This window comes from Lissotriton vulgaris, chromosome 7 (genome assembly GCF_964263255.1).
Source record: "Lissotriton vulgaris chromosome 7, aLisVul1.2, whole genome shotgun sequence".
Lineage (NCBI taxonomy): Eukaryota > Metazoa > Chordata > Amphibia > Caudata > Salamandridae > Lissotriton > Lissotriton vulgaris.
In genome coordinates this window covers 782,128,415-782,150,126 of record NC_141695.1, presented here as the reverse complement: position 1 = coordinate 782,150,126, position 21,712 = coordinate 782,128,415, and the positions used below count along the sequence as shown (strand labels likewise).

General features: G+C 45.3%; 1 protein-coding gene across 1 annotated transcript in view; it reads right to left on the bottom strand.

Annotated features, from left to right (window-relative positions):
- Positions 1–21,458, bottom strand: part of LOC147702408 (alpha-N-acetylgalactosaminide alpha-2,6-sialyltransferase 2-like) — a 505,792-nt gene extending 484,334 nt beyond the window's left edge. Inside the window, exon 1 of the mRNA XM_086931027.1 lies at positions 21,141–21,458. Within this exon, the coding sequence (XP_086787153.1) occupies positions 21,141–21,262 (122 nt within the window). The 5' untranslated portion in view covers positions 21,263–21,458. The remainder of the gene's footprint in view (positions 1–21,140) is intronic.
- Between the last annotated feature and the right edge of the window lie 254 nt (positions 21,459–21,712).

Here is a 21,712-nt window from a genome sequence, read left to right as displayed (position 1 = left end):
TAGTGCAGTAGTGTAGGGGGTCATGCTGGGGGTAGTATTTTAGGGTTTAGGGTAGTGCAGTGGTGTATGGGTAGTGTAGGGGGTCGTGCTGGGGTATTGTTTTTGGGTTTAGGGTAGTGCAGTGGTCTTTGTGTAGTGTAGGGGGTAGTATTTTAGGGTTTAGGGTAGTGTAGTGTTGTTTGTGTACTGTAGGGGGTCGTGCTGGGTTCTAGTGTTTTAGGGTTTAGGGTAGTGCAGTGGTGTTTGTGTAGTGTAGGGGGTCATTTTATAGGGTTTAGGGCCATGCAGTGGTGTTTGGGTAGTGAAGGGGGTCGTGCTGGGGGTAGCATGTTAGGGTTTAGGGTAGTGCAGTTGTGTTTAGGTAGTGAAGGGGGCCGTGCTGGGGGTAGTGTTTTAGAGTTTAGGGTAGTACAGTGATGTTTGTGTAGTGTAGAGGGTCATGCTGGGGTAGTATTTTAGAGTTTAAGGCAGTGCAGTGGTGTTTGTGTAGTGAAGGGGGTCGTGCTGGAGCTAGTGTTTTAGGGTATAAGGCAGTGCAGTGGTGTTTGTGTAGTGAAGGGGGTCGTGCTGGGGCTAGTGTTTTAGGGTTTAGGGTACTGCAGTGGTGTTAGAGTAGTGTAGGGGGTTGTGCTGGGGTAGATTTCGTGTTTAGGGTAGTGCAGTGGTGTTTGGGTAGTGTAGGGAGTCGTGCTGGTGGTAATGTTTTAGGGTTTAGGGTAGTGCAGTTATGTTTGGGTAGTGTAGGGTTTTTTGCTGGGGGTAGTGTTTTAGGGTTTAGGGTAGTACAGTGGTGTTTGAGTAGTGGAGGGGGTAGTGTTTTAGGGTCTAGGGTAGTGTGTCCAACCAGCCACAATATCTGTGGACAGAGGGGATCCTGACTCTTTTGAATGGTCCGCCAATTGAAACATTTGGGTCAAGGGCCCTACAACGTCCAAGACCTATCAATTACTTTCTTGGGATACCTCATATACTTGGAGAAAAAGGTACATAGTTTCTCATCTATTTCAGGCGTGTGTGCCGCCTTCCCCTTCCGTGAGGGCCTGGGGCATTCTCCCCTCATCCTCTTCCTGACCTCCTTTCCATGGGGTTGATGGATGTTCCCCACCACATACTCTGCCACTTTGGTGTCAGGGGTCCACTCCGCTGACCTAAGATGGTCAATTTGGGTACGCTCGAACATGTCAGAGTGGACCTTGTCCCCAACCTGGAACTGATTGGAGTGGGGCTCTGGATGCCAGGGACGCCTGAGTCCTTATCCTTATCAGAGGAGAAATCGTCATCCGATACACCCTCTCCCTCTAAGGGAAACCCGCTGTCGGAGTCTACAATAGTGGTGACAGCATCGCAATTTTCTCCGGATTCCTTCTCCTCCCGGCAGGGTGCATGTTTTAGCGTTCGAGGACTCTTGAGGAAGGTCTCCGGAAGTTTATCAAATCCTTCCAAGTGCCCCACATTATGCTTAATGGCCCTTTTATTCCCCATCTGGAAGCTACAGGGAGCCGCCACCACCAGATCTGGGTAACTGAACACCCCAGGGATGCTTTTCGCCAGCTTATCAACCTTATCCCTAAGAGGAGCCAGGGCCCTAGAAATAGCCAGCGAGAGGGCTTTGGTCCACTGCTGGAGGGAGAAGTTGAGGGGCCATGCCTCCTCCACTTCCTGGTAGGAGGAGTAAAAATGGTCGTCTGGAGAAGACATGATAGCAGAGGGTGTGAGCACAGAACAAATGCCCTTAAAATGCCCTTAAAATCCTTTAAGGCAGCCCCCTCGCCGATGCTCCAACAGCTGGGCTTTCCCCGAAGCTGTATAGACTGAGGCGCAATACCAATTACCACCACCAGGTGGTGCTGGCCACTCACATGGCTGTGTGGGGAAATCACTGCATATCGGTTTCAAAATTAGGAAAGGGTTGGTCGGTAATCAAGCGGACACTAATGGAGTGACCGGATTCCCAAACGCACATAAAGACCAGTGGGAGCGCTCAACGGAGCTGCCTCGCTCGGACCAGACGCGCCTGACAGGATCTCACCGTGCACAGAGTGCACAGCGGGAGAAACGGCGAGGGGGAAACCGCTCTCAGGCAAGAGCCTGCTGCGCAGGGATAATGAAACAATACCAAGGCAATAATGCTAATAACGTGCACAAGAAACTGCTATACAAACAGCAACAACATCAGATTAAGCCAAGAATGTAAGGAATGCACTTAACTGACAAGCAGTGAAGAAAGAGGAAGTGGAAGGGTTGTCACGATATTATGTACGATGGACGGTGATATGATTGGACTATAGTTGCCTTGGAGACTACACCCCTAATGGTTCATGGGTTGTGTAGTCTTTTGTTTAATGATTGTTGGGTTACGTTTTCTTTGAACTGCTATGCAAATAAAGTGAACCTTTCCACCGCCCTGCCATAGAATTCATTAAACTTTATTCAATATGATTTAGAAACATAGATCATAAAAGTGTACATAAAAACAGTAAATCCTCTTTCCTAATACAGTACAGTGAGAATTAATTAAAACCAGTTGGTAAAAACAGGTGTTACAAAGCCCGGTTCAGGTCAACTTCAGGTTAACAGAATCGTAAAGCTCAATGTTAGCAAGATCAATCTCATGTACTTCATGCAAAATACACAATAAAGGGTCCAAGTAAGATGTAACACTCCAATACCTGACCAGTCTACACTATATTAAACTGCAGAAAAACTTAAAATAAATAGTGTTTTGCACACTTCTGTCATTGGGCAATATGTGGGCTACATCTGGGTGATATTTGTGCTACATTTGGGCTCTTTTTTCTCTGGTGGCCATCTTAGGAGACTTATTTGATATCAAGTTTCCCAATTTCCTCATGTACTGCAGTCTCCTCAGTAGGAAATGCTTTCAGTTTTTTACTTTGATTCCATCAAGAAGGCATTCAGATGTGTCACACATTTGCCATAAATTCAGGATGTTGGCACTCTGGTTGTTCATTAGATCATTGTAGTAAAGCTCCTGCTCACCAGGGAGATAACTGGAAGTCTACTGCTGGTATTGAAAGTGATTGTTTTAGTCTGCATGTCAGAATTTTCCAATGAAATAGAAGAGCATTTAAGATCTTACTCAAAACATGCCCTAAATTTTCTTTCTGCAGCACTAACCATACTTTCTATGACAAAATGAACCCCCTCATTTTGTTCCTTTTTAAATTAAATGTTTTAAGTGTTACCAGTCTATTCCAATCAAGATGGCTTCAGGTGTGCCATAATTGTGTCATAAGTAAGACTGTTAGCTCTCTAGTTGTTCTTTAGAACACTCTGGGAAGCTGCAGTAGAACACAAAAGGCATCAACTGACAGGCTGCTCCTGTTGAAATATAACAGGAAGATATTTGAGATCTCACTTAAAACATGTCCAAATTTTTCTTTCTACAGCACTAACCATAATTTGTATGGCAAAATGAACGCCCTCATTTTGTTCCTTTTTAAATTTAGGGCTAGATGTAGGTAATCGTGAAATACTGATTTCTTAATACTGAATTTTACCGATTCGGTATTAAGGAATCTTAATCTCCGATGTACGTAAAGATTAATTAAAAATTACAGAATCGGTATTAATCGGTAAAAAATAGTGATTCGGAATGGATCGGTAAAAAAAATACCGAAACCCCAATACCAAATCGTAAATACCGAATCCCAATACCGAATCGGTAAATACCGATTCAGTAATTTAAAAATTCGGAAATTGTGGAATCAGCCAATCCTGTGCATCCCAATTACCTCCCAAACAGGAAGTGGCCATACCCAGGCAGCTGCACTGAACCTGGAGCTGACTGTGAGGCAGGTAGCTGAGCATAGGAGCCAGGAGCAACACAGCCTCTTTTTGCAAAAAAACCTAGCAAAATGGCAAACCAGGAGAGAGAGAAGGAGGGAGCAGAAAGGAAAAGAAAGCAGAAGTTCAGTGAGAGGGAGCTGGAGGTACTAATCAAAGAGGTCACCAAGGACCATGAGAAGTTGCTCGACAAGCAGTCCCTGCATGTGCCGGAATCGCAGAAGAGACAGATCTGACTTGCTATTCAGAGCAAGATCAATGCCATCGGAGTCACCCAGTGCTCCATAGAGGATATAAAAAAAAGATGGTATGACCTGAGGAAGACTGCGAAGGCGAGGATGTCGGAGAGGCAAAAGCAGGCCAGCAAAACTGGTGGAGGGAGGAGCAGAGCACCTGCACCAACAGCCCTAGAGCTCATGGTTGAGTCCGCCCTCCAGCCAGAGAGTGTGAGTGGCATTGGTGACGCAGACAGCTCAGCCAGAGCTACCACCAAACAAGGTAAGATGCATGCACAGCATGCTGTGCACCCCCCTCCCCAACCCCAATCCCCAGAAAGGCATAGGGACTCCCCCTCCAGTCCATGTTTTACTCATAACCTGCAATGCATTATGGGAGATGTAGTCAGAAGTAACACATGTTCAGAACAGTCAGTCTAGCAAACCCAGAGGCATGTGACAGCAATTAGCAAGCAGAGGACAGTCAGTGTGATTGGCAGGCATAATGTTTATTACAATGCAAATGCTGCCAGATAAGAGAGCATATCTACATTCTGTCTTTACAGGCGAGACATCTTGCAGTGCAGCAGAGGGAACAGAGGGAAGGCACCCAGGCCAGAGGGGAGACAACAGGAGGAGGACCAGTCGCCTGCAGGGCACACCACCCCACCACTACCACCACCACCACCACCACCACCATGACCATAGCTCCAGACAATGCCACATCACCACCATCACCACTACCACAATCAAGGCCACCACCAACGTCACACAGGAGGCATGCCATGGCCACCCTCCAGCAGATGGAGGTGTCCGAGGAGGACAGCACAGGGGGCCAACAGTTGACCGTGGCTGAGGACGGCAACAGGGAAAGATCACAGTCCCCATCAGAGCACGCCCACACATCCTCCAGACACTGCAAGGCAAGGACAACCAGTCCTCACATCCAGGGCGAAGATGGCAGTGTGTTCGCTGGGCTTGAAGGCAACATGCTGGATGTCCAGCACCTGCAGGGGAGAGCGATTAGGTCAGTGCAGCGGGAGATGACACACATGAATGCACACATGCATCGCATAGAAAAGGGCATCAGTGCCATTAACACCACCATGGCTGAGGGCTTGAGTGACGTGACGTCGACTGTGAGGCAGCTCTGCAGCAAGTTGGAGGAGGACCGCCTGTCTAGGTGCAGCGAGAGGCAGAGACTGGATGCTTACACCAAGGCAGTGAACCGTCTGTCCACTGCTACCTCCCTCATGTGCAGACGCTCAATAGCCATGCAGGAGGAGATGGCACATTGTAGACGGGATGTGACTAGGGGGATGGTCACAGTGACCTCAGCACTTGAACTGCTGCAAAAAGACAAGGTTGGCACTACAGCAGATGGGGGGGAAAGTGAGGAGGCTACCAGCCATAGTAGCATTACGCCCTCTCCCACCGAGACAAGGAGGCGCAGCGAACGCCACAGCGTTGGCCCAGGACAAACTGGCAGTGCAGACAGTGGGGCAAAGGAACGTGTCAGTGCAGCACGTGGCCTCAAGAAATTGAGCCAGCCATGGTTGTACAGAAATGGGTGATGTGACCCATGGGTGTATGGACACTGCTTCTGATCTTGGTGGTGTGCACTGCTCATTAAACCCATCACTCAAATACAGTAACTGGCTATGTCTCCTTACTCACTCAGAAATAGTTGTATGTTATCTCAACCCGTCTGTGTCTCCCATCCAGTGCTGCTGCCTCACCAGCTGCGCTCTGCTCTGGCTGTGGATTGTCCTCATACTCGTCCTCAGAGTCAGTTAGTTCCACTGCGTTTCCTTTCTTTGTGGCAATGTTATGCCGCATTGCACATGTTGCTATTATTTTGCAGCAGATGATGGGGCGGTACTGACGTGCACCTCCACTTTTGTGGAGGCAACGGAACCTGCTTTTTAGTAGTCCAAAGGTGCGCTCCACAATGTTGCATGTGCTTTAAAGTGCAACATTGTATATACTCTCCCTTGGGGTGGATGGGTTGAGGTATTGAGTTAGTATGAATGACCGAACGGCATATGCGCTGTCACCTAAATGGGAAAGAAAGTGCCATTAATTTGGGTCACCAATAAGTTCATCCAAGGTATACATCAGGGTGTGTCACATTGATTTACCTAGAAGATATCCTTCTCCAAATTCACCAGCCGCCAGACGTGCATAGATCCCACTGTTCCTGAATATGTAGGAGTCATGGGTACTCCCTGGGAATTTGGCCACAATGTCAATAATGATGAAGTCTGCATCACATATCACCTGCACGTTGATGGAGTGAGTGGATTTGCCGTTGCGGTATACGTATTCTGTAGCAGCAGGTGGGCAGATTCGTATGTGGGTCCCATCGATGCAGCCTATTACATGTGGGAACTGTGCCTTTTGGTAGAAATACAGCTTTGTCTTCTGCAGCGCCGCCTGTGTGCTGGGGAAGCGTATTTAGTGATGCATTCTCTGCATCATGGCGTCCAGAAAGGAGATGAAGAAACGTGACAGGCAGCTCTGTGACACACCACCTGCTGCGGCTATCACACTCTGGTAACTTCCTGATGCCAGGAGGTGCAGGCGCAATAAAAAGTGCTGCTCCCAACTGGGCAGGAGCAAAGCAAAGGTGGTGGACTCTGTTGGCACCCAGTATGGTGCTAGCCAGGGAGCCGGCAAGGACAGTGGGGGCCTTGGGGCTTTCCCTCATCCCTCAACAAAAGAAGAAATGTGGGTATTCTGGTTAGGTACTGAGGCTCCTGCAAAAAATACAGAAAAATACTATCTACCACAATGGGAGCTAGGGGAAACCATGGGGGCCCTGGAGATCCATCTATGGCCCACTACAAAATCAATGTGTAGATGCTTCTTTCACAATGGTTAATGTAGAGCCAGTCATGGCTGCTAGGGCCCTGAGACTCCCTTGCAGCCCCAAAGTTGAAAAAAGGTGTGAGTACCCTTAGTGGGCATCATGTCACAGAAAAAAGAATATTACTAAAAAAAGAAGAAATAGAATAATAAATTAGCTGGGCTGCTTATTTATTATTTAGAGATCTGTTGAGGAATCCCACATGTCAATCCCTGATGTCATTTCGCCTCTTAAGATTTTCTCACTGAATGTGAGGTCACTGGCCTGCCACTCGCAAGAAATTTATTCTTTGATTAATGATGAAAATCCTGACATCTTTTTCTTCACCGAAACGTGGCTTCATGACAACTCTATGGCTGTGATTAACTTAGCCCTCCCAGTTGGCTATACCCTACACTCATCCCATCGTAATGGGAGAAGTGGTGGCATTGCAGTCGCTTTAAAAACCTGCTATTCGTGTGCCTGGTCTCCCACTAATATCGCCGGTTGTGAGAGTGCGCATTTTAACATCACTGTAAGTCCCCACTTCACCTTTGCGGGACTACTAATCTATAGGCCCCCAGGTCCGGATGGACCCTTTCGTGCCAGCCTTCCGGATGTGGTCTCTTCTTTAGTATTGAAAACCAACAATTTTACGGTTGTTGGTGATCTGAACCTCCATATGGAAGCACCACTTTCCAACCCAGTTCTAAGCATGCTTTCCGATCTTGAGGCATTTCATCTAGTCCAACTGGTTGAATCCCCGACGCACATTGGTGGACACCTGCTGGATCCTTTTCTGACAAACATCTCCTCTAATATTAAAGTGCTCCAGCCCAAGCCTATGGCCTGGACTGATCACCACCTGATCGAAACTCATATTGCCATTGACATTCCCTTAGCCTATAACAACTTGCCTAAGACTCTTAAGCGTCCTTGGAGAAACCTGAATTTAGAGCACTTTCACCATCTGCTGCTGCAGCACCATCCTCAACCTCCTGAGGAAGTTTCCCGGGGCTACGACGACTTTTGCAAGTGGCTAGAGCATTCTTTGGATACCCTCATACCAGCAAGGTGGAGCAAAGCTAAATCCGGCTCCCCCAGTCCCTGGTATGACGAATCCCTCCAGGCACTGAAGGCATCTTGTAAAAAAGCAGAACGCGCCTGGCGCAGAAATTATGATACTGATCTTAAAGCAACCTATAGATCTTGCATCAGGATGTATCATAAGGCCATATGCTCAGCCAGGGCTGCCTTTTACTCACAAGAAATAAAAAGCAGCACGAATCCTACTAAAACCATTTTTAGGGTATGTAAGGATCTTACTAACAAAAGAACCGCCTCCACGTTCACTGCTTCTATGACGCATTGTGAAGATCTGGCCTCATTTTTCGTTGAAAAAGTGGAGGCCATATATAGGTCGTTTACCACGCCTTTTGTCAGTGAAACCACCAGTGCCCCTCCCGTCTCTAAACCCTTATTAGTCATTCCAGGTCCCACTCAAGAGGAGTTCCTAAATCTGACGGTTAAAGTTAAATCAGGTTCTCCGGAGGACCCGATGAGACCCTTGCAATTTCGTGAGTTCGCAGATTGCTGTTATCCGGCGATGCAGAACCTAATAAATCTTTCTTTCAGAACTGGTAGTGTTCCCACTGCTTGGAAGCGGGCCACTATTCTACCAATCCTAAAAAAAATGTCTCTTGACCCTTCCAAATCGGAGCACTATCGTCCTATTTCCCTCCTTCCTTGGATGGCTAAAATAGCTGAAGCTCACGCTAATAAGATCTTATCCCTCCACCTGCAAGACGCAAACATACTGGATAACTCCCAGAACGGGTTTCGAGCCGGTCATAGTACCGAGACTGCTATTTTGGCGGTGGTGGAACACATCAGGAACATACTTGACCAAGGTCAGACGGCGGCACTGATCCTATTGGATCTAAGTGCCGCGTTTGACACGGTCTCCCACCACATCCTCCTATATCGCCTCGCTGAGGCAGGAGTCGGAGAACAGGCGCTTGAATGGTTTCGATCATTTCTTACGGGTCGAACCTTTAAAGTTTCTACTCCTCCCTATATCTCCGCCCCTCGCCCCATTCTGCAGGGAGTGCCACAGGGCTCGGCCCTCAGCCCCACCCTTTTTAACTTGTATGTTGCTCCACTGGCGCAGGTAGCTGCTAGCTTTGGGCTTACAATAGTGTCATACGCCGATGACACACAATTGGCGGTGTCACTCAATGGCGATTCTCATATGAACGCCTCCACCTTTCAGGCAGCCCTCAAAGCGGTCGCCGGTTGGATGGCGAACAATCGCCTACAACTCAATGCCACCAAGACGGAGGTTATTCTCTTCGGTAGAGACAGCGAGCTCTGGGGAGACCAATGGTGGCCTTCTGAATTGGGTCCTGTTCCTACTCCTGTAACCGAAGTTAGAAATTTGGGCGTCTGGCTCGACAATCAATTGTCTTTTATTCCCCACATTAAACGTGTTGCAGGAACCTGTTTCGGCGCTCTTCAAAGCCTACGGCCTATTTTCAAATTTTTTGACGCGGACACCAGGCAGATCATAGTCCAAGCTCTGGTGTTGACCAGATTGGACTATGCCAGTTCTCTGTTTCTGGGTGTTAACCAAGCTGAGCTTGCCCGTCTTCAGCGGGTACAAAATTCGGCGGCTAGGATGCTGGTCGGCCTCCCCAAATTTGTCTCAGCTCGTAGTACTATCCGTGACCTTCACTGGCTCCCAGTAGGCCAAAGAATTAAGTTCAAGGCTTTGTGCCTCACTTTCAAAATTCTCAAACTGGCCTCCCCCCCCATTCTCTCCCAGACCATCCTCCACTATGTCCCCGCAAGAGCTCTTCGGTCAGCAGGGTCTAATCTGGCCATTGTTCCTCGTTTTAAAAAGTCCAGAATGGGCGGACGCTCTTTTTCGGTGATGGCGGCTACTCTATGGAACTCTTTGCCAGCCTCACTTCGTTCCATTCACGATTTGTTTCAGTTCAGGAAACAACTAAAAACCCATCTATTCTCTGCTGTATAGCACTGTGTTTGGTCATCACTGTTGTGTTATGTCTTCTATCTCCAACAGCGCCGGGACGCCTCTTGGCTGCGGCATCTGCGCGCTATACAAAAAGTTAATAACATAACATAACATAACATTATACCCTTCGATGGCTTTTTGTTTACATTTTTTTGGAGCTTGGTGGTGCTCCTAGAACAGGGAGGGACACCAACAAGTGTTTTTTATGGGGGGCTGCAGGGAGTGCAGCAGCCCACCAGTATCATAAATAAAAATGGTTAGTCTCCTGGGTCATTAAATCCATGACCCCAGGAGAGTGTACCATATTTTTTTAAGCACTCCTTGCTGGCGATCTATCCTCTTCAACTGAAGTGAAAGGCCCTCTTGTGGTTGTTTTTATGATTGCATTTCATTTTGGGCTGAAAATTTTTAAAAGAAAGACTCAGAGACATTTTATTTTTTAATTAAAACTTTATTAAACAATTTTATAGTAATCACTTTTATTAAGCATTCCATTGTGTGAATTAGTGAAACATACATTTGAATAAAATTATTGGTGATTTTTGGAGAAAGATGATAGATCTGTTTAATATATATTGATATGCCCACTCTTTGACAAAGCCAACAGGCCCACTTTTTTTACTTTGGTATTGTAATTCTTCAATAAAGTCAGTAAGTGTGCCTGAGTGCAGCTAGGCCCTGCGAGATCAGGTGTACACTGCGCATGCCAGAAGGCCGTGTGCTATGGGAGGTATGGCACTTGCCGGGTGTTGGGCGAAGTGCCTGACCAAATGCCAGGCCGTGAGGTCAATCCCGCACTGGGGTAAGGCGCTTGCAGGGGTTCAGGTGCAGGGCCTGACCACAGGACAGGCCCTGCACCCAAACCCACAGCGCACACGTCAATGGACATCCTATTTTATGTTATGCAACACTCAAAATTCACTTAAAAAAGCAAGGGTAAAGGGGCGTTAGAGTTAGGAATTCTATTAATAATGCGCTACTTTAAACTTTTTAAAACTTAGATATTCACTGAAAAACACCAAAGGTTAAAGGTATGTTATAGTTAGAGCAAACCTTTTTTGTTCTCTAATTCTCCCTAGCTCTCCACAAATGTCAGCATGTATGAGTTGGGCGGAAAGATGACTGTTTCAAAAGTCTATATCGATGAGATGGTTGTGATTAATGAGGATTCTTTCAGTACAAAACCTATGCTTAACATATTGGACAGACACTTGCACTATAGTGCAAGGGTGTGTGCGTTAGTGCATGGCAGCGTAAAGTGGGCAAGTGGTGTGGAAGTGAAAAACAGTGACATATCTTGGTAGGTATGATGCTAGTTTTTCTCTCTCTTTAATGCAGTGCAGCAACTTTGGTTGCTACACTGCATTGCACAAAAAGATTGCAAATTTGGTCCTTAGAAGCCAAGATGGGTCTCTCATCAAAAGCCCGATTCTTAACAAAACTATTGAAAACTTTTTATAAAATGGCTACAACAATAATTGGGGGGGTATGATTGCCCTAATGAGTACAATCTGGTACAGTGGCATAATGCTTCAACTCATTGGGGAACATAAGTAGATGCCATTACAACAATGCTCCTAGGCAGAGATTAAAACATAAATTGGAAGTATGAGTGTAGATGCAGGTAAAATGTGACAATTAATTTTAAAGAGAAAAAATACTACAGACTGTAGGACATTACACTGCACTTTATGGCATACCAAAGATCCACAAGAATATTGAAAATCCACCTTTGCTATCCATTGTGGTGGGACAGGAATCTATCTTTGTTATATTGCCAATATACCTAGATGCATATTTATGGGAACTCTTGAAGTTTCTCAGTACATTAATAAAAAGCACTACCTATATCCTAGTACGATGGTAAAAATGCAGATTTTAGGATGATTATAAACTATTAAGGTACGATGTACTAACTCTTTGTGGGAGTATCTCCACATGAAGAATGTAAAGGAGCTTTAGATCAGGTATTACTCAACTCCAGATTTGATGAAGACAAATCAGTATTTCTTCTACAGATATTGTACCTAATTTTGTACCATTCATACTTGTAATTTGAAAACCACGTGCACCTGCAAACAGTGCAGTGGCACCAGGAAGTAACATGGCACACTTGTTTACAAATAACTTTTTGCATAAGTTGGAAAATTATATAATTTGTAGAATATAAATTGGAATCAACAAAGCAGTGTATTTATGAAAAGGAAGAAGAGCAAGCATGTATTATCATTCACAGTATGAGTTTCCTGTGAAGAGAACCAATTTTAGGTTTTTCAGAAGGCCCTCACTCACCAACCTAGTTGGTCACATCCTTCATCATCGGGACCCACCAGGAGTGGCCAAATGCCACCCTAGTGTGCTACAACGCCAGTTTACTGCGAAGCTGGTTAAGTGATTGGTGAAAGGTGGGTTAGTGAGTTAAAAATGTCCAGATTGTGTCAAAAAAGTCTTTTATTGATTTTGCCAATCAGACATGAGTAAAAACAGAAGTGTAGGATAAAGGACTAAATTAAAAGTCCAGTTTTATCCCAAAGGGTGTGGTCAACATGTTTCTGCCTATGTGTGAGCAGTTAGTCAGCTTTTTATCAGGACCAATAAAGTGTAGTGGTGAACCCCGCCTGTCATGTCCTTCCGCTTCTGTTTTACAGATAGATACACAGAGTTTAACAGTGCTTTATCAGTGTATTATTTGAGAATCGCTGAATTAATCCACTCTCTGCTCGTCAACATCTGTCATCAATATTCATCGTGCAACACATGTCCTGATGATGGTCTCGAAGAATAAGAGTGTGTGTGACCGATACGTCGATGTAATAACACTGTTTTACTGTATACAATTACTAATCAATTTATTGAAACTGTATGTATACTGTTAAGTAATAGATATATGGCTAAAGTGTTAACCCCATCAGCGCAGCACTAATTTTCGCGCTGTGCTGAAGGTTCTAATGAGCCTATCGGCTCATGACGGAATGGTTCCGTCATGAGCACAGCTCAACCGACACTCATGACGGAACCGTTCCGTCATGAGCATGGAAGGGGTTAACAGTGTCCATATTGCTGTAAAAAGTGTAAAAAAAATACTGCATATGTTAGAAGAAAAGAGGCAGTAGACATTGAGTTGCCATACATGATATGTCGGATGAATTTTTGCCTATGCTATGCTAAAAAGATATCTCTATATATGTTTTGATTAACTCTTTGATAAAAAAGATATATGTTTTGACTAAATTTCTTGAGTCTTATGAAATTATGTTCACGGATGTGACAAATTCAAAAAATGTATATCATGGTAAATGAGTCCTCAAGGATCGCTTGTTGTAATGTTATTGAATATACCCAGTTCCTTGGGGAATAGTGGGTTGCCCTATTGTTGGATTATACTGGTACAGCAAAAGGCAGATATTAGTCCCCCCACCCACTCCATGTTCACCCAAACTCCGAATGAAAAGAGTTCAATTTCCTTTCAACAGGCCTGTGCAAATAAATGTAACGAATTGAGTCGCAGCTTCAGCCTGCTGATATCATTGACAGTTCTAGGGGCACAGGGGTTGTACCTCCAGGCAACAGGCTCCCACTTCAGGAGCAGGGAGAAGCAGATTCTGGGGCAGGTTAACATACCTCAAGGGTGTATCTGTGGGTTTAATGCATGTGTATCTCTGGGCGTATGGCTGAGTAGAGCCATCCTCACTTTGAGGTATGTCCATGTTAAAATGTTGGGCTTATGACGGTTTTCATGACCAATGTGGTTGATGTATCTTTCCTAGGTGAAGAGACATTGAAGAGACCCCTGCTTACGGTCACTTATTTCTAGGTTCTTAGGATAGTTGATCCTTTACACATCATAGAGGGGTGGGTGCATCAATATGGCAACACAGCACCCAACTAGATGGGGATTGGATGTTGTCATACTGTTTTCCTGTTCTCACCATTCAGAACCTTTTCTATCGCTGGTCTGTATCCTGGTATACAAGATCAGCAGTTTTGCACTGGGCTACTCACGCTAGGGAAGTACGTCAGCAGGGCGACTCAGGATCTAAAGATCGCTGTCAGATGTAACTGGCTTACAGGCAAGGCTGACATGAAGTAGAATACTGTAGGAATGAGTGTGGCCTAAGGGTCCCTGCAACTAAGCCATTACAACCTGCTCCCTCTCAGGGCTGCGTTAGTTATCATCTAAAAAGTGTGCGGTGGCCTCGATAGTGTTGAGACAGATGAGTTTGGAGCACATATGCTGACAACCACCAGACCACATGTGCATTTTCAGTGAAGGTCCAGGTAAATTGCTTGTATGATTCACTACAGGTTATCACAATCCAAAAGCAATGGCATGTGTTAGGCACATATATGGTATACCTTTAGCAAAAGTAAGGTTATAGGCCACACACGGAAAAGCGCTACTCATTCAGGTCGGGCGTGAGTTTGTCTTCCTAAAAGGGTGCTGTTACCTCAACAGTGTTGAAAAAGCTGGGTTGGAGCACAAATTCGGACACTACCAGTGCATGCAGTGCATTCACATTCAAGAAGGTGCAGGTACACCTGCTCATATATTTTACCTCATGTCCTCAAATTCCTCAAATCCAAAATCATTGGCAAACCTTTTGGCACTCTGATATTCCGTTGGCTTAAACGATATATGGGCTACTACTCGGGTGGGGACACCAGCATGGCATCACAGCATCTGTCACAAGACTCCCCTACCCCCGCCTGATGACCCTCTCCAGGGGATCCATATTTCCCTTGGTACCGCACAGGGTCATCAGTGAACCCCAAATGTGGTCTTGCCAAGCAAGGGGGGTAACCAAGGGCTTAGTCAACCCCCATATTGAACTGCACTTAATGGTACACAGTGGACAAGGGAATATACGATGCAGAAACCTGGTCAAGTAGTTTTAATTTCTGTGGTAATATCTCTGGCCGGCACTGTACTCCCATACAACGGAGGTCAGCAGGTAGAGAGAAGGGTATTGTGCAGCCACAATTAATCACTGTTAACAATTATACCGATGGCCTTGAGGCGAACTCCACCCTGATTACAAGGGAAGCCTTATACCAGGGACTGAGCAGTAATGGGTAAACACATGACGTGGCAGCACCTAACAAGAAGGCCATATTGGTGCAAAGGGCACCATTGGGATGTCTTCCTGAAAAGTGGTAAAAGTAGAGATCAGTTGCCGCAACCCTGGGGAAACCATTGACCACGCCCATGACAGTAAATAAAGGTGTGGGTAAAATGGAGAACAGTAGTTCACAAGTTAAGTGAAGGCAATCGGACTTGCCTACGGAAGGGTAAATAAGCCATGCGCAAGCACATCAAGCATGAGGGCTTGGTCAACTCTAATCCAAAATCATATATACTCTGAAGGGCTTGGAGAATTAAGCATGGTCTCGCAAGATTTCCCCTATAGGGCTGGGAAGCACCTGCAGAGGTAAATGTGAATTGTCCAGCCGGAAGGACTGGTATCCATGTCAAAGGTAAATCAGGATTGTCTGGGTGCCACTCCCAGAGCTGTGACGGAGTTACAGGGCGATCCAGTGGCTGAATGGTACATAGGGGTACCCTCTTCAGGACCAGAAGAAGGGTGCAAATGCCAAATAGCCCCAGGAAGTCCTTACGGCAGGACCCTGGAGGAACGACGGCGCCCTGTTGTCCTTTGGGCGGTTGTAAACCTGAGCAACCGGGGGCTTGCCTGGATACGCTCCACCCCCTCAAGGGGCGCAAGTAAGTGGGTGGATTGGTGGTCCATAGGAGGGAAGGGGTAATCCCTTAAATGGTTAGCACCGATTGGTCATGACACTGTGTAATTTGGCTCATCAGGTGGGCAGGCAGCAAAGGGGCTGCCTGCCCTGGGATCACCCATAAGTTGACCCATCATGTGGGCGTATTTCTTATGCAAAATAAACCTGCAGCAATGTTTTCTCCAACAACCAATGTGTCTTGTGTGTTCTTTATTCTGTTATTGCTGTATTTACGGGTTGGGTGTGTTGCCGATATTGGCACTATATATTACAGCTTTTACGTGCAAATAAAAGATCAATGAGATTGTTTGTTTTCATGTAAAAGCTGTAACATGCAGCGCAGTAGTAGCAGAGCGAGGCAGTGGGTCAACACCCTAGTTGTACCCGGCTTGCCCCTCCAGCGTGTGTGCATACATGTTGATTAATGCAGAGCTGGGATCTTGTGTTTTCACAAAATGGCAATGCACACCAGTTTATAGTGGTGCAATGAAAGCCCAATTACCTGGTACATCATTCCCCAGGACTCTACTCTTTCCAACCCTAGCTGCCACCACGATGCCATAGCAGTGGTATGCCAAAATAGAAAAAGAACATTTTATTTTTTTTCTAGGTGGTATGTTTCTGTAGTTTTGTTTTTCATGCAACATGTAAGTCGCTTATAACGACGTGAGTTCAGGGTGTGGATGGGTCTCTAAGGCGGTGCGACTGTGATCTCTGGAGGGAGGCTGAAAGCAGTGCATGTTTCTCACGGTTCCTTTTTAAAGAGTAACCACTATAAAGCTCATCCAATCCTTGGCCTCTCTGTAGAGCACATAGAGCAGTGGTGAAGTACGTGTTAATTGTAATTACTATTCTGTGAGGCTCTGTGTGAGCGGAGTGCGCAGATGTCAATTTATTGAAAAGTGCTGATGGAAAAGAAAATGTAAAGTGTGAGGCCCAAGCAGCCAAGGTGCACAACCCACAGGAATGGGACCCACGACTGATCGACCCTGTCAAGGTGAGTACGTGCATCCTCTTCCTGCCCCTCCAGGCAGTGTGTGGCGTCGAGTCGTGTGAAGAACACCCTTTCTTTTCCAATCCCCCAGATGTGTGGAGGACTTCTTTAACTGCACCCAGCCCCAGCAGCCCAGTTTTTCCTTGCTGACCCGCAGACATGGGCATCTCTATTTGCTGTCCTCAGCTGCTTGCCCAGGTAATTCAAGAAAATCCACTTTATGTTCCAGCAACGAAGAGCTAATCTTTGTTATGAAAAGAGTTTCACGTTTTGTTTTGGTTGCGACGGAGCACTTTGCAATACTATCTGCACACTTAAAAGGCATGAACGCCTACAGTATTGTATGCGGCACAGCTGTTGTTACTTTATTGGTCACAAGGAGGCTAAACTTAGAACGTTAAGTCACCTTCGGCTGCAATCTGTGCATCAAGCAAGTCTCAAGGAGTACTACGGTTAAAGATAACTCTAGTGGTTAATGCGCTTGCCACAGAGATGCAAGTGTTTTCTACTTATGACAAGTTTAAATCAGTATAAAAAAAAAGCTTAGAGGATATCTTAGAGGATGTGATTTATTGCGATGTTCATTGGACCAAAACTTGTGCGATATTATTTCAATTGGTGTCAATTTTATTGTAATTGGTGCTTTATATTTTTGTTTAAAGCTAAATCTTTTAGTCACTGAATTTGACAAGAATAAAAGTGGTAATAGGTGAAGACAGGGAAACCTAAATCTGTGGGGGAAGAAGCGGGGTAGTTGTTCACGTAAATGAGCCGCAGCATTTCTAGCTGGTCGATGCTTAGAATTATAAAAAGCAAAAGACTCTCTGAATGTGAAGCGCAGTTGATTAAAAAAAACAGAACTGGCCGAAGGCATCGTACATAGTATTTCTTCACTGGGTAGCTACAGGCCTCTGCACTGAGGTTCTAGCGCATGTTGAAAGTCAGGAAAGAGGGGCTAATGTAAGAGCTCCCTGAATGCTCCATTATTGGTAGTCTGTTGATAGATGCAAGGATAAAGGCGTAGTGTAAGAGGCTGACCCAACTCTTCAGTAGTTGTGCATGGTGTGTCAGAATGAAGGTGCATTTTAGGAGCTCTCTGGTTGTTGGTCCCGGGGTTATATGCATAGTGGTAAATAAAATAGAGGAATATTTATATAGCTCTGTGGATGTCACAGTAATGGCTTAGCTGGGCCACTGGAATTATGCGATTGTGCGCCCGTGGAGATGTTTGCATGATTTTAGATTTGCCGCATTTGCAACATAATCCACCATCTGCTTCATAATCTGCAGATTTTAACAAAAAAAATCTTTTAGGTCAAACGGTTCAAAAGTTACAAAATATGCAGCAACATGTGTTGTTGTTCAGTGAAAGGCCCTTTGCAAAGTTGACTAATTCCCTTTCTGTTGCTTATTGCTATATTTGGGTATTAAACAGGTATTAATGAGGTGCAATCAATGCCCAGACAGTGTTACCAAGTTTCAAAATGATGAAATAATTAAGTAATACTATTACAAAATGTGCTGCATAATTTGACTTTTCTTACCGCATAATTTACTTAACCCTGCCGCATCATTTGGTCCTCTCTTGCAACATAATTCCAGTGGCCCTGGGTGTAGCGATGAAGGTCAATATAGAGTTGCGTCATGACAGCCCTGTGAATGTCTTAGTACTGGGATTACCACTGTTCTTTCCATTGTTGAAAAGTGAAGCCAGGGCGACTGGAATTATGCATCAGGGAAGCACTAAATTATGTGGCAGGGTTGTCTAAATAATGCGGCAAGAAACTGCAAATTATGTGTCATTATGTGCCATACTGTTTATAGAATGACGTCATTATTTTGTGATTTGTACACATCGAAATACTGTCTGGGCAAAAATGTAACCCTGTTAGGATCAGGTAAACAACCAAATACATAATTTAGCATACAAAATATGATTGGTTAACTTTTGGAAAGGGTCTTCCAATGCTTGTGGACACACAACAATACATTTTAGCCACTTTTTAACCATTTGAGCTATAAACAATTATTTTTTGCTCAAATCTGCTGATTATGTGGCAAATGATGAATTATGTGGCAAATGCAGTAGATCCTTAATCATACAAAAAAAGCTTTGGCTGCAGGGTTGCATATTTCCAGGGGCCCTGAGTATACCATGTTGGAACTGCTTCTTCATTGAAACATCGAGTCACTGCTGTTGAGAATGGTGCGACTTAACCCCTTCCGCGCTCGCGTTGGCCAACCCCCGTCGCGATCACTACCTGGCTAGTGCTGCGCATGTCCGTTGGTTGACCCAGCCCCGCCCACTCATTAGAACTCCTGCACCGCGGCAGAATTTACGCTGCGGTTAAGGACCAAGGCCCAAATAGTGCAATAGTTTCCCTTCAGAACTGCCTTTAAAACCAACACGTATTTATGCAAAATTCCATTGTAAGATGCACCTTTTGGCTTAATTGTTTCCAATACTTTCTTTGAGGGAAATGTGCTCAAATCTTCAGGAAACAGAATGTCTAGTTGTGCTCGGTCAGAGAAATGTGGGCTGGTCTGTTACCATTTGTCAGTGCTGCTTTTGGTTCCCGGTCCAGCCCTGCCAGTGACTGCTGGTGCAATGTGAGCTTTTAAATTAAAAAAAAAAAGTACATTTTGGCTTTTAGCCAATGCTTATTTTCATACAAAGTGAGCCTTCAAACAAAAAAAAACATTAACAAATAAAAGAAGTACAAAGGTTCAGCAGCCAACTCCAGGCACACTGGCAATGAAGGTTTTATTTCAGGAGGAAATGCTGAAGATATGCATGCCCTTCTGCTTTCAAAGAATTCCTTATTAAGTGAAGAGGCTGGAAAAAGATTAGCATTTCTTTACAAGCAAGAATGTGTATCCTCCTGTCCTGTTCAGCCTTACAGATATATTTACATATTAAATCTTCTTGGAAATTCTGTAATATGTATTTCTCCAACGAGTTCTGGTGGAACTAAATACTTCCAATGCCCCCCTAAAGTGCGAACCGTGCTTTTAGACTTATGGTGACCAGGTTCTTGGTCCTCCTGCCCTTTTTTGAAACTAGAAGAGCTCTTTACATTAGTAAAAATAACAAACACGAGCTGAGTTGTAGTTAAAAACATTACTCCACTCATGGGCGTAGGAACCGTGGGAGGCAAGAGGGATATATCCCTTTCGCCCCCAGATTTTTAAGTAGAAACTGATTTTAAACACTTGCAGAGTGTCTCTCCGAAGGCATACTGCACATCACTTAAGTCTCCTTGAAGTGTTGTAACTAGAGGAGCAAACTCTGTGTGGGCTCGGAGGAATCTTTAGTTTGTTAATTGTGTAATTGAGGTGTTGAGACTTTCCTAAAACGTGTCTGTCAAGCCAAGCGAGTCAGCAGAGGATAGAAAGGCGGTATATATTTTTTTATGCTACAGTTACTTTTTGCTTGGCTGAGATGACGGGGGGCGGGGGGGCTAATGACGGGGCTCAACACCCCCAATAACCTCAAATAGGAACCCCCTCCAAGTTTACCCTACAGCATTTTTCAGACATGCAGGCTCTGGCACTGTGTGTGAGCTTGAGTGTCTGTGAAAACATTAAAACCAGAAAAGCACACCTTTAAATCTAATGACTATATGCATGTACATATGTTTGTTTTATTTAAGGTGACATAAGAATATTTATTGAACTCCATACACTAATACTAATTGAATATTAATAATTGGATAAATGAACACAAAGTGCTGATCTTTGACTTAAACAGGAGAGAGAATGATGCAACTCTACAGCTTCTAACTGCACAGTATGAAATCCTTGACACAAATCTTCGCTTCCCCACTTGACCAAATTGTGTGATTCAAAACCCATTGCTTTACTCCTCCATCTATCTCTTTCATTAACCATCCAGTTTTAGAGCACATTGAAGTAATTCGCTGCCGGATACAAAAACTCCACTGATACATGGTTAATATACAATTCTGGTTCACATTTAATAACACTATTTGCCTTTTAAATAGAGAACACGACAAACAGTCCCATTTGGGGTAATTCGTGGCAACGTCCGTGGGACATGGAAGTATTGTTGGATGTTTCATGTTAAAACATTATCACTTTTAATAAATGCCAGTTAAGACACTGAGAGGTGTTGATAATATTATTTTTTTTCATTTTAATGTTTTTACCATTTTTTTCTAATGCACATCTTTAATTAGCTCGCCTTCTACCTATGACCTAGCTCTCCATGCTTCCCCCACTCCACTAGAAATGTAGTATCTCCTACATCCTTGACGCCTCTTTAAGGTGAACTGTCTTGAGCAATCCCCTTGCGGTTCTACTACTAACTGGTACTTGTTTTTATCACCTCGGAAGGATGAATGCCTGTGCCCGTGACTGGGCTATAACCCATGGAGGCAGGTTATTGGGCGCGAGCCCACAACTGGCGTATAAAGCATAGGCTATTTCACTTCAATGGCTCCAACTGCAGGACACGCTTGCCTCCGTCTCGGTACTCACCTGGGAAAGAGCTCGGCAGTGAGTCGCTTGCGCTCGGCCACCTGCAGCACGCCGTACAAGACGCAGAGGATTAGCAGGACACACGCAAATTTCTTCATCCTGGAGCGCGCGCAGACACCCATCTTCCTTCCCTGATTGGTGTCAGCCCAGAAGCGGTCTCGGCAGCGTGCGTGCTCCTCCGCCCAGCACCCCTGCCCGTCGGGGGCTCTGTGTCCCCTGGGTTTGTATCCGACGCTAGAGTGCTATCTGTCTGACCGCCGCTAAGTGGCTGCTCAGCACGCGCCTCACCTGCAGGTGCGCTCTTCCCGCCCGTCAGAGGCGTCGCTACCTTTGGACCCAGATGAGGGTGTGGCCTCCGCGCCTCCGATGACTGCCAAGCCATTGCTTTGGCAAGCCAGGGGCTGTGCTTAATGTGTTAAAAAGTCCGTGGATAGGTCCCCACTCTTTTTTTTCTTAGATGCCCCGTGCCTGCGAGGCCGAATGCTGTGGTTGCCAAATCCCAAGCCTGCCGAGTTTTGGTTCATTCCGTTTTCCACCTCACTTTTCTTTCTTCCATCTCCTTACACTCTCTG